At 62.2% G+C, this 12,592-nt stretch overlaps 1 protein-coding gene across 1 annotated transcript; it reads left to right on the forward strand.

The window, feature by feature from the left end:
- The first annotated feature begins 919 nt into the window (after window positions 1-919).
- On the forward strand, window positions 920-2,948 carry SOCS3 (suppressor of cytokine signaling 3). The gene is made up of 2 exons (XM_042883893.1): window positions 920-975; window positions 1,202-2,948. Exon 2 carries the CDS (start codon window positions 1,269-1,271, stop codon window positions 1,896-1,898), a length of 630 nt encoding a protein of 209 aa, XP_042739827.1. The 5' UTR covers window positions 920-975; window positions 1,202-1,268; the 3' UTR covers window positions 1,899-2,948.
- Window positions 2,949-12,592: the final 9,644 nt, after the last annotated feature.

Here is a 12,592-nt window from a genome sequence, read left to right on the forward strand (position 1 = left end):
ACGGGCGGCACGGGCAGCAGCTCCTCCGGGGCGAAGTGAACCATTTAAAATCAAATCTAGGGACAGAGCCCGGATTGTTGTCGGGTCGACGTGGACGGTATCTAAAGGAAAAAGCGGCGTTGTCCCCGAGGCCAGCCGGGGGGATCTCGAGTTTGTCCCCTCGGCTCTCGGGCGCTGCCCGTCCCCAGCGTGGGGGAAGCGTTCCATCCCGGGAAGGGAGCACCGAACCCCCCGGGAGCGGGGCTGCCCCTCGGAGCCCTCCGCCGGGAGGGGTTCACCCCCAGCCGTTCCCAAACGTGCAAACCGAGGGCGTTTGTTCTCCCCTGCAGCTCTGCTGGGAAGTGCACCCGAGGCCAGCAACAGCCTGGAATGTTGTGCTTGAAATAAACTCGGCCGTTCGCAGACATCCGATCCGCTGCCCGCGAGGATGCGGCTGTCGGACCCTCGCACCCCCGGGGCACTGCGGGCAGCGGGATGGGGGCGGCCGGGCCGGGTGTCTCGCTGCTCCCCGCGAAGGCTGCCGGGTTGGGACCCAGGGATCCCGCAGCGTCTCTGTCCGGGGGTCCCGCGGAGCGGTCCTGAGGGTTCGGGACCCCCGATCCTCTGCTGTGCACCTCGGGGCGGAGGTGGGGGGAGAGCGAGCAGGGGGCCGCAGTCCCCGGGCTGGCCGGGGACTCACCTCTTCTTAGAAGGAAAAGAGCATGAATGGGAGCGGGAGGGGGCGGCCGCGCTGCCCGGAATGGGCCGGCGGTGCCTGGCGCTGAGCCGAGCCGAGCCGAGCCGAGCCGGGCGGGGCGCGGGGAGGGCGCCGGGGAGCATTACAAGAAGCCGCGCAGTTCCAGGAAGAACCCGAGGGCGGGCTCTCCGCCCGCTATAAGAGGCCTCCCCGGGCGGCCCCGGCAGCTCCGCCGCCGTCCGCCGCCGCGCAACGAGCCCCGCGCCCCGGCCGCCACCGAGACCGGCACTGCGCCCCAGGTACTGGCACGGGACGGGACGGGACGGGGAGGCGGAGAGGGTCCCCCCGCGGTGGGGAGAAACAGGGACTTAGGGTGCTCCCTGGAGGGATGTCGGTAATGTGTCCTGGGGATGGAGATGGGGGGGGGGGGGCCCCCCGGGGGGGGGGGGGGGGCCCCCGGGCCGCGGGCCCCCCGGGGGGGGGTCGGTTCGGGGCTGCCGAGTCTCACCGCCGTCTGTGCCGCAGGTGATGGTGTAGCGGCCGCTGCTCCCGGCAGCAGCACCCCGAGCGCGCAAAGCTGGCTCCGTGCGCCATGGTCACCCACAGCAAGTTCCCCGCCGCCGGGATGAGCCGCCCCCTGGACACCAGCCTGCGCCTCAAGACGTTCAGCTCCAAGAGCGAGTACCAGCTGGTGGTGAACACCGTGCGCAAGCTGCAGGAGAGCGGCTTCTACTGGAGCACGGTGACGGGCGGCGAGGCAAACGTGCTGCTGAGCGCCGAGCCGGCCGGCACCTTCCTCATCAGGGACAGCTCGGACCAGCGGCACTTCTTCACTCTCAGCGTCAAGACGGAGTCGGGCACCAAGAACCTGCGCATCCAGTGCGAGGGCGGCAGCTTCTCTCTGCAGAGCGACCCGCGCAGCAGCCAACCCGTGCCCCGCTTCGACTGCGTGCTGAAGCTGGTGCACCACTACATGCCGCCCACCCCCTGCGCCGGGCCCGAGCAGCCCGGAGGGGCCCTGCATCCCAAGCGCACCTACTACATTTACTCGGGTGGAGAGAAGATCCCTCTGGTGCTCAGCCGCCCGCTCTCCTCCAGCGTCTCCACGCTGCAGCACCTCTGCCGCAAGACTGTCAACGGGCACCTGGACTCCTATGAAAAGATGACTCAGCTGCCAGCTCCTATCAAGGAGTTTCTGGACCAGTACGATGCCCCCCTCTAAGGGGCTGGCGGAGGGAGATCACGCTACAAGCACAAGAGCAGGGGACAGGCACAACGCCCGTGGCAGCAGGGACACGCGGGGCACGAGCAGCCTCTCCCCATGCAAGGAGAGGAGTGCTGGGGACGAGCTGCTGAGGACCCGGGGCTGAGCCTTGCACCCCTTGTTCTGGGGGATGCTCCGGGGCAATGGGGCCGCTCCGGTCGGACTGTGGGTGCTGTAGTGCAGCCCGGCCCAGGGCAGCCCAGGATGCACCCGCTAGGACTGTGCTGGAGTTGTGCTGGAGTTGTGCCCAAGAGAAGGACGCACACCGGAGTCCAGCCGGTGCCTAACGCTGTTCCTCAGTTTTAAGGGGAAAGTGGTTTTTGCCCATACTGTACTTTACCTCTTGCTGCCTCCTTGTGGAAGCTCCTTTCACACCGGGCCCCAGGCTTGGAGGTTGCTGCCTTTTTGCCCTCGTTGCCATTTTCCAGGAGACTAAGCCTTAATATTCTCCCAGTCTGGGTTACTGCACATCGTTCAGTGATGCTGGAAAGTAACGGTCCTGGTAGCACACCATGAAGCCAGAGGGGAACAGCTGGTCGTGATGCCATGATGGAATTCTGTCTGCTCACACCTGCGTGGAGGCCGAATGGCCACGGTATCAGCACTGTTCTGTCACTCCTGAGCATGGCTCACTGCTCCGTGGGGCACTGGTGCCTGTGGGATCACAGCAGGAGGATGCCCTGAGTGCACCCCTTGTGAGTGCTCATCTGCGCCCGCCTGGAGAAGCAGTTGGGTGGTTTGGTTTTTTTTTGTCTTTTTTGTCTTTTTTTCTGTTTCTTTTTTTTTTTTTTTTTTTTAATTTTGAACCAAAGGGATGTTTACAGGCCTACGTGAATCACTGTCTTTTATAAAGATTCCATCTTCACCTCCAGCCTTGAGGGCTGAGCAAAACCATGCTTGAAATTCAACCAAAACAAAACTCAGATGAAACTTTGCACATATTTATATTTATATTCAGAAAGGAAACGTTTCCATAATTTATAATAAAGAGCACTATTTTTTAATGAACCCCCCCCTCCCTCCCCAATCTCGTCTGTTTCCTCCCATTCGCCCTTCGAGGCCGTGGCCCCCCATGTGACGCACGTCCCCCGTCCGTCCCCCCCCCCCCCTCGCCGGCCGCTGCCCTCGTGCGATGCCGGGATTGTGTTTACAGCGCGTAAGTGCCGGCTTCCTGGAGCCGCGGCGCTGGGTGATTCCTGCCACAGTGACTCACCGCCCGCCTGCGTAAGCGCTGCTCCATCGTTCAGGTATGTGTGAGCCCACCACAGCGCTGCGCTGGGGGACAGGACCGGCTGCGGACACACGAAGCGCGGCTGAGAAGGGTCCCTTGGAATACAGGACACGGTTCTGTCCCCAGGGCACAGAGGAGCTGGGCTTATTGCCATGGCACGGTGTCCTGAATGAAAGCGTCCCCCCCCCCCCCCCCCCCAGCAGCGCTGCGCTCCACGGGCATCCCGACCTGCGCTGAGCTTTGGGAGGGGCGGAGGCGTGCAGTAGGCACAGGGCTCCGAGAGCAATGCAGTGAGAGGCCCAGAGGTAGAAATCATCCCAAGCACCCCGTGTGCCCTGCAGCTTCTCCACAGCACCCCCAGGGCCAGTGGGCAAATCCCTGCCGAAGGTCTCACACACACGGTGTTGGGCATTTCCACGCTGGGCATTGCGTTCTGTGCTCCTGCCTGGGGAACCCCCAGCCGTCGAGGTTTCCCTTAGGAATTGCCCTGGAGCAGAGGGGTGGTGAGGGTGCCTCCCTCTGCTCACAGGCACGGCACAGTCCCAGTGACTATTTTGGTGCTGCTCTACAGGGCCACAGCTCATGGGCTGCCAGGAAGCGCCTTGCAGCTTGCCTGGGCGCCTGCTGGAGCTATGAGAGGAATGTCCATGCATGCGGGTGGCCGCCCGCCAAGCCCTGCTGAGGCACATCCCCACTCAGGGCTCCCCTGCCACTCCTCAGCCCCTGGCAGCACCAGGACTGTGGAGGAGAGGCGTGGGACAGCATCACTGCCAAAGCCCGCAGCCCCTCCGGAGAGGGACCAGGAGCGTCGCATGCGGCTGGACCTGGAAGATTTTTCACTCCATGTGCTGACAGAACCGGGCATCCCTGCTCTCAGGGGTGAAGGGCAGCTGCCTTGCATGGTCTGGGAATGGGCACGGTGGAGATGGGAGCCACGGTCCCCAGAGGGCTGAGCACCCCCAGGCTCCCTGCATTCTGCCGGGGCAGGGCAGCGAAACCACATCCCTATGAGAACAGCCCCAGCTCTGCGCTTCCCAGCAAGGGCCCCGCGCCGTGCACAGCACTGCAACCCACAGCTGAACCGGGAGTCCGGGAAGCCCTGTGAGCGCCGCGGGGTTCTTGGAACGCGCCCAACCTCACAGCGGCGGTGATGCGGCGGCCAGTGGGCAAATCCCTGCCGAAGGTTTCACAAACCCCTCGCCTTCCCAAAGGAGCCGAGCGGACTTGGCCCCACTTATGCAAGTGGCCGCTCAAGCTTGTTGTGGGCAGGCAGCCCCCCTGCCATGCTGAGCTCTGCACTGAGCTTCACATAACGCCCTGGCACAGCCCTGCACAGCAACACAGCTGGAATGGAGGGGCGCGGGCACAGAATGCTGTGCAGTGAGCACGGTCCTGTGCACAGCTGTGGGAGGGGGCTCTGTGCCCCCAGGCTGTGTTTTCAAGAGTTCTTCTGTCACGGAGCTCTGCTCAGTGTGCAGCCATCCGGCCCAGATGGTGCACAGCCCTCTGTCCTGGGAACTGGGAACCGGCCCCCAGCATGAGCAGGGGCTGCACATTGGGTGCATAATGCAGGGAACTCTGCAGGGGATGGGTGTTCCTGATCGTGAACCCAGCATGGAGGTAAGGGGATTGGCCCCGGGCACCACATATGTCTCTGGGAAATTAGGGACAAGCAGCTGTACCAGTGACCCCACATCCACACCCTGCCCCGGGCCGGGCTCTTCCCACCGTGCCGCCAGCAGGTTACTGGCATCAGAAGGAAGCATCCACCAGGATGGTAAACCCAAGCCCTCTAGGGTCAGAGGGTGGCAGGAAACCTGCTCCATGGTGCGTACCAGCATCTGCAGACCCAAAAACAGGAAACAACTGCAGTCTGTGATTGTCGCTGCCAGACAGCCCCCAGCCAAGCAGGCAGCCGGGAGGGCTCTGCCGGGCACAGAGATCCGTCATAGGTAACCAGAGTGCACTGGAGTTCAGCCAGGCACACTGGGAGCTGCCCCCAGGGAGTGAGGCAAGCTCACAGGGCATTGCAGCCCTGCACTGGGCCGACCAGCAACTCTGTGCTTCTCCTGGAGCAGTGGCTGTGACTCTGCTTGGAGCCCCTCTACTCGTGATGACTGCCTGTGGGCTCAGAGGCCCCGAGCTGCACTGCAGGCACCATCCCAGTGCTGGTCCATAGGACAGCCCATCAGAAAGGCCAACCCTGGTGCCAGGCATGACCTACAGCCCACAGCAGCTGGGAGGGATGGAGGGACAGAGGATGGAGAGAGGTCAGCATTCTGAGCTGACAGGTAATTACCACCAGTATCTCCTCGCCTTGCACCAGGGCAGGGTGCAGGAGCAGCTCCACAGCCACTCGGGGTCGGTGGCAGTGAGCAGCAGCACTGTTGCCCACCAGGGCTATACAGAGAACCCTGATCTCACGGCACACCCCTCACGCATTTCCTCCTGCTCTGCTCCACGCTCTGCAGCGCCAGGACGTTCCCACATCCACCACCACATTTCCCAGTAGGATGCAGGAAAAGGCTGTGCAGCAGCCCGGGGACTTACTGTAAATGGCACCACCTGCTCCTTACATGGCAATTCCTCCTGTGGGGCCAGGGCCGTGGGGACAGTTGGGAACAGGGACTGAAACATCTGCTCCCTGGCACGTGCTGCCGGGAAGCTGGATCTCAGCCACGGTGCAGTGCTGTGGGGCTGGCTGTGGGCTCAGGGCAGCGGTAGGTCAGTGTGCTGCCAAGGAGCAGCTCTGCAGTTTGGTGTCCCCGAGGCCCACGGGCACTCTGTGCCCCATAGCATCCCCAGCTGCTCCAGGCTGCAGGCAGCACATAGCAGCAGCGGGACCCTGCGCTGGGCCAGGCCATGTTTTGGGTTGCAGAAGTTAACAGAGAGGCCTGTGTAAGTCACCATGGAAACCCCTCTCTGTTGCTGGAGATACAGCAACTCTCTGTTGCTGTATCTCCAGCGAGACCAGCAGTAAACTGGTGGAGGGAGCCAGCAGCTGCAGATTCCTCACTTCTTCCATCAGCACTGCTGCTGGCAAGGCTGCGCTGCCCAGGCTGCCTCCCGCCGGCACACTCACTGGACCCTGCTGTTGCATGGTGCTGCAGGGCCGTGCCATGCTCCCCATCCAGCTATCCCTAGGCAGCACACAGTGCCCCCATGCCTGAAGGCAATGCCAAGCTCTGGGAGGCAGGAGTTGGTGTCTCTGTGCCACAAGGAATTGTGCAGCCTATGCTGGTAAGTGATGCGCGCCCAGAGCCGTGTGCAGCACTGGCTCCCAGTCCTGCAGAGGTACAGAGGGGTCCTGATGCCCACATGCTGCAGTTTGCATTGCCCTGGGATGCTGCCATGCTCCCAGGGGGGGCACAAACACAGAGAAATGACACCAGGACCACCGCATCATGACAGGGCTCAGAGCACAGGGTGGGCATGGGGAACCTCAGCTACACAGGCAGAGCTCCCACTGCCCTGGGGGTGGAAACTCCCCCTTCCTCCCTGCCCCCCCGTGCATCTCCAGAGCGACAGAGGAAGTTTTCATCCCGGCCGCAGCAGCTGGAGGCCCAAGAAAGTCCTGACATTTCAGAGGAACATTTCAAACAAAGCCACGTTGCTGTGGTGATGGAAGCCGCAGGACGAGTCTGGGGCCACGGCCAGGGATGAGGAGCAGCAACCCAGCACCAGAGGTGCTGTGGGACACGTCCCTGCCAGCCCCGCTGCTACCCATACTGGGGGCCCAGAGCTGGGTGCTGCCGTGGGACAGCTGCTCCTGGGGCGAGCTGAGGGTCCCAGCTTGCAAGCAGACCCCATCCCACTTCTCTGTGCCTTCTCTGTGCCAGTCCTGCTCCCTCCTCCACTCCCCAGCAGTGACCTCAGCCCTGGCCGTGCTGCTCCTGCACCTGCGTGGCAGAGAGAGCCGGCACGGTGCCTGCTGATGGCTGTAGTGTCTCTGGGCACAGGCGTGCTGATGGCACAGCACGGGAGGTCCCTGTGGGACTGCAGGCAGCGGGCAGCCGGCCGCCCTGGATGTGTGTTTGCCGAGCACAATGCGGCGTCCTTGGATGACCCTGGCAGAGCAGCTGTGGGCAGGTGCCAAACCCCAGCCCTGGAGCATCCCTTGGCCTCACATCAGCCCTGGCCTCCTCCCTGTCACAGGAGCCGGCAGCTGTGATTCTCACACAGCCTGGGACTGGGTGACTGCATGTGGACCCGGCACCCGTGAGCTTGGCACTGCTGCTCCCTGCCCAGCCCTGCTTGCCCGCCTGCTCCCACTGGTACACAATGCCCTGGGGTTCTTCACGCCTGGCACGCTGCTCCTGTCCTACAGCTCCTGAGTACATGGGCAGAAAGCAGCTCCAATTTGAATCCGTGCCAGGTAACAGCCTGGAGAATGGAGCAAAGGGCAAAGGCTGGAGAGGTGCTCCTGGCTCAGGCACAGGAGCTTTGCCCCACCACTGCCCCCGTGCCAGTGCTGCAGAGAAGGCTGTGGAGCAGCAGGATGTCAACACCCAGGCTGGCCAGGGAGCAGCAACCACTGTGTGCTGTTATCCAGAGTCTAAGCAGGAGCCCAGTGGCTGCTCTCCATCCTCCAGATGAAGCGCTGCGCAGTGCTGCCATAATGGTCTCAGCAGAACAACATTAAACCTACTGCTGGGCACAGCACAGAACCAGGAGGTGTGTGTCCTGTTGCCTGGGGCCCTGCTCTACACATAGCAGGCCTGGTGACAATAGCCCCCATCCCTATTTGGCACCAGATGGGCTGGGGACTCCTCCCTCCCCAAGGACGGCTGTGCTGCTGATAGAGGTCACAGCTGGAGCAGATGTTCCCTGGAAGGACCCAGGGGCCCCATCTCAGCAGTTAATGAGTGGGAATGTGAGCACTTTACTGTAATTCCAGCAATTATATTGTTCATCCTTGGCAGCCGACACCAGTTGGTGTCCAGTGCCATGGTATCACAATAAGCCACCTTGGCACGGAGACTTGGCAGCACGCCGTGCCTCCAGGCAGCCGGCCAAGGCTGGGCAATAAAGGGCTGCACAGAGAGGTGTGAGGTACGGTAAGGGCCCGCCCCAGGAGTTCCTATCACCCAGCCCTGGTGCACAGGTACCGGCCAGGAGGGGCCACGGCCCTGCAGGAGTGGGAAGCGTGCTCCAGGAGAGCAAGGTACTTCAGCTGTCCCAAGGAGGGCAGCGAGACACCAGCAGGGAGCCAGGGAGCCCACATACGCTGGGCTCAGTGGGGGGCTCAGCGATGCCCCCCAGGCTGCCCTTCCTGCACTGCCCACCCAGCTGTGCCTGCTGGGTGGTCCCCTGCCGTCCCCAGGGCCATGCAGGAGCGGGGGGCAGTTGCCACCCAGGGGACAGGAGCACGAGCCCTGCTGAGTCATCACTTTGCTGTTCTCATTTTTCCATGGTGCCGTTGTGCAGTTTGCTGGAAGCCAGTTAAGAACCATGACTAATCTGTTCTCAAAACAAGCACAAAGAGACCAGAAAGGTTTGTGCAAACCCCGTGGGGAAGGAGGGCTGAATCACAGCTCGGGGCTGGAGACAGGCGAGCAGCTGGGAGCAGCTGGAAGTGCCCAGGGCAGAGCAGAGCCTGCAGGGAGCACCTGCATGGGCACAGGGTGGGCACAGGGGCTGCCAGGACCCCCACACACAGTGAAGCTGCAGAGCTGGGGAGCAGTGAGCATCGGGGGTTGAGGAACGTGGGGCCTTCGGGCATCGGGAAACGCAGAGGTGCAGGGTCTGCACTCCCATCCCATGTCCATGCCCCTGCAGCAGCCACCTGCCTGGGAGGCCCTGAAAAGGAGGCAGCAGGGGTTTGCTCTGGCCGGAATCGGGCATCCATTGATTTGCTGTTATTAAAACCAGAGCTGCTGTCGGGAACTCTGCAGTCTGGCTGCCCTTGCACACACTTCCTGGAAGGGGCTGTCCCGAGTGCCCTCACGGTCCCACCGAAGCACCTGGTGCAGTCCTTGCCATGACAAACGGGACATGCAGCTGGACTGCAGGTGGATGAGAGCAGAAGGGAACCCAGTACTCAGCACCTATGGTCCCTCAGCACCCCGGCTGCTGTCCCCAGCTGTGCCAACGCAATGATGCCAGCAGGGGCTGAGGGCAGCCCCATCACCTCACATCTGGTTCTGGTGATAACAAGGGCTCAGCAGCACTAGCTGCCCCTTTCATCTGCTTTGCTGAAGAGGGCTTACTGGAGAAGCGCAGTCATTGCTTCCAGCTTGGCGGGATGAATCACACATTGCAGGAATTCTGCCCAGGGGCTTTTCTGTAAGAGCGGTGGAATTTCGAAACGGCCAGAGGGAAGTCACAGCCCGTGCCCTCCCTGGGTGTGTGCGAACCAACATGCGGAGTGTGTCCCTGCTCCTTGCACAACCGCCCATGCAGGAGGTTCCTGTTCCCACCGCCCACATGTGCGATGCTCCCCTGCTCCTGTGGCCACCTCTGCAGCACTATTGCGGGGCACAACCCTTCTATGGGCACCCCCTGCCTGGCTTCTCATTGTGGTGCAGGTGCCCCTGCCCCCCCCCCTGCTGCCCCAGCCGCAGGCGGAGTCCTGGGCTCACCAGCACTGCCCGCGCTCAGTATTGCTCTGACAGCTGTTTGCTGTCATCTCAGCAGATAGACACGGTTCAGGGCCCCTCAGCTGCACTTGCACTCACAAGCAGGTGCTGAGGGAAGGGGAAGTGTTCAGCCCCAGCTGCAGTGGAGCCGCAGTCCCAGCAGCGTTCCCCCTCCACCCAGCAGTCGATGGCACCGTGGGTGATGGGAGCAGTGGAGGCTGCAGTCGGGGGCAGCTCCCTGCAGAACCCCTGGGTGCCCCCACGAGAGCTGATGCATTGAGCCCAGGTGGGCGGCGGGGCCGTGTGGATGTGGGTTTTTCTCAGTTTCTACACGTTGCAGAAACTCCTTCCCAGTGAGAGCAGAGGGGTTTCTCGATAAAGAGGGAAATACACTCAGAGCAGGAACTGAAACATCACCTTTGAGACTGGCGGCTCTTCCTCTAAGACAGCTTTACAGTAACAGGGCTGCAGGAGCAACGCAGCTGCCCCCAGCCCCATGACCACTACACATGTCCCCATCTCCATCCTCCAGAGCGTGCCCACATGGGTTCATCCCAGCCTCCTCTCCTGCCAGGCATCCCCAGTGCTGCCCTGGCATCTGTGGGGAGTGCTGCGATCCCCAACCTGCACTGAGCCCATCCACCTTGGGGACAACGTGTGGGCATCAGGTGAGTGGGGGCACCAAGGAGCTCCAGCTGGAGAGAGGGCGCTGGCAAACATGGCTGTGCAAAGCTGGCAGGAGCTACTGGAGAGCTGCCCAGAGAGACAGAGACAGGTCCCAAAGAAACAAAAGCAACCCAAGATGAGGAGAGCAAGCAGCCCTGATCATCCCAGAGCTGAGTACGTTGCTGTGGGGAAGCAGAGATAACGTCCTGCTTCCTGGCATCTCCCTTCCTGGACAAAGAGCTGCTGGAGGGTGACACGCTCCAGGAGCAGCCCGCATAGGGATGCACCTTCCCAAGTGCCCCATTCCATACAGATCAGCTCCTGCCATGCTGGGGACGCGGCCCAGTGCTGCAGACTTGCATCCCTGGTACCACCTTGCGTTGGCTGCTGCAACAGCACATCTGCTGCAGGCAGCCCTGGTGCAAGTGGCCCATGTGGGCACGGTGGTGCTTCCCAGCAGCGGTCATGGACTGTGGCAATGGCCACCAGCCACAGCTGCAGCACTGCTTCCCGGAGGGCTGGTGTTTTGCCTGCCCTGCTTTGCATGTCTGATGTACCCAGGGCAGGGGGATGCTGGGCATGCATCATACATGGGGTATATGGGCAGTGCACTGCCACCACACCAACCGCAAGGCCCTGACCCCACAACAGGGTGCACGTGGGGCTGAGCCATGCCCGTTCCATCCTCCTGCCCCAGTGGCATTGAGCACACAGCAATCTCTCTGGTCTCTGCAAGAAGAGAGGTGAGGGGCGAGGACCAGGACACGGCAGGACTTTGGCCATGGGGAACTGCTTTATTTTGTTTTACACTTTCCTGGAAACAAATGGCTGAAGGGGCCACTCCTGCTTTGCTGGGAAGCCACGGCTCTCTCCCCATCTGCCTTTCCAGGATGCTCCATGTCCAGGGACTGCCTACGTCTCTCCCAGGAGCTGCTCACAGCCAGATGGTCCCCACAGTCACCTCTGGGGCTGCTGACTCCAACATTCCCCCAAACCCAAAAGGGCTCATCTGGCTGTCCCAAGCCCACAGACAGCATTGACCCTCACAGGGCAGAGCAGCCTTGGCCCCATAGGCTGTGCACGGGTCCCCTCCCAGCAGGCAGCACCCACCAGCCCATGGGCTGCAAACCCGTGCCCTGAGGCTGAGCAGCCCCAGCCAGCCCCGTGCATTAGCACCAGGTTGATTTATAGAAATCCGATGGCTGGGGCTGCCAGTGCCTCCTGCCAAACCTCATTAACGGCTGGCCTGGGAGCAAGGCAAACAGCTCATGCAGCAACAAGGAAATCCTTGTTTAAGCATTTCTGGCCATGCATGGCCCTTCCCCTCACACCCCGGGGAGAGAAGAGGTGGAGGAGATGCAAGCCTCGGGCCCAGCTGGCACAGCCTGGGGCAGCCACAAGGAAGGAGGCAGCAGGGAACACAGCATGGGCTGTGCAGAGTGGGAGCCCCTGGAGGGTTGGAGGCAGCGCAAGCCACGGGGGCACAGCACACGGCTCCTTTCCTCTGCACCCTTGTGGCTCATTGCACTTTGTCTCCGGTCTCTGGTGCAGAACAGCACGGATGGAGCTTCCAGGCAGAGCCTCCTGCCCCTTGGTGTCCCCGCACAGAGCACAGCAGGCACCAGGCACAAGGGTCTGCATGAGGCTGTGTGAGGAAGCACGGGTACCACCACTGTCCTGGGGCAGGGACAGGGCAGCAGCACGGCCATCCCACAGCCCTGGCACCAGCACTCTGCTGAGCAGCCTCAGCAGCCTGCATCCGCTTGCCCCATGTGTGGCGCAGGATCTATTTCATCATCTGGAGAAAAGCATTTACTGCCAATAAACGGGCTAATTAATTCTCCTCAAAGACCTCTCAATTATTCATCTTGGGCCACAGAGAAAACAATTACAGCACTTACCTCAGCCCTGGCGGGGCTGGCACAGCAGCCAGCGTGGGGCTGGGGCTGGTAGCAGGCAGGGCACAACAGGCAGCCAGCACCACTGAGCCCCACACAGCACCCTGCTTCCTTGGGTGCCCTGCCCAGCCAAGACCCTCAGCTGGAGAAGCTGCCCAGGACACTGGGGCTGAGGCTGGTGCCAGCCAGGCTGCCTGCCTGCCCATCCACACTGCTCACACTTGTCCGCCACTCCCAGCAGCAGGGATCAGGTGTGATGGGAATTGATGCTGCCCGCAC

Source organism: Lagopus leucura, unplaced genomic scaffold, assembly GCF_019238085.1.
Source record: "Lagopus leucura isolate 7727_CA_CO unplaced genomic scaffold, USGS_WTPT01 Super-Scaffold_100040, whole genome shotgun sequence".
Lineage (NCBI taxonomy): Eukaryota > Metazoa > Chordata > Aves > Galliformes > Phasianidae > Lagopus > Lagopus leucura.

Bases quoted from the DNA above. Each gene is read 5' to 3' on its own strand.
- SOCS3 (XM_042883893.1), top strand. From the start codon at position 1,269: ATGGTCACCCACAGCAAGTTCCCCGCCGCCGGGATGAGCCGCCCCCTG.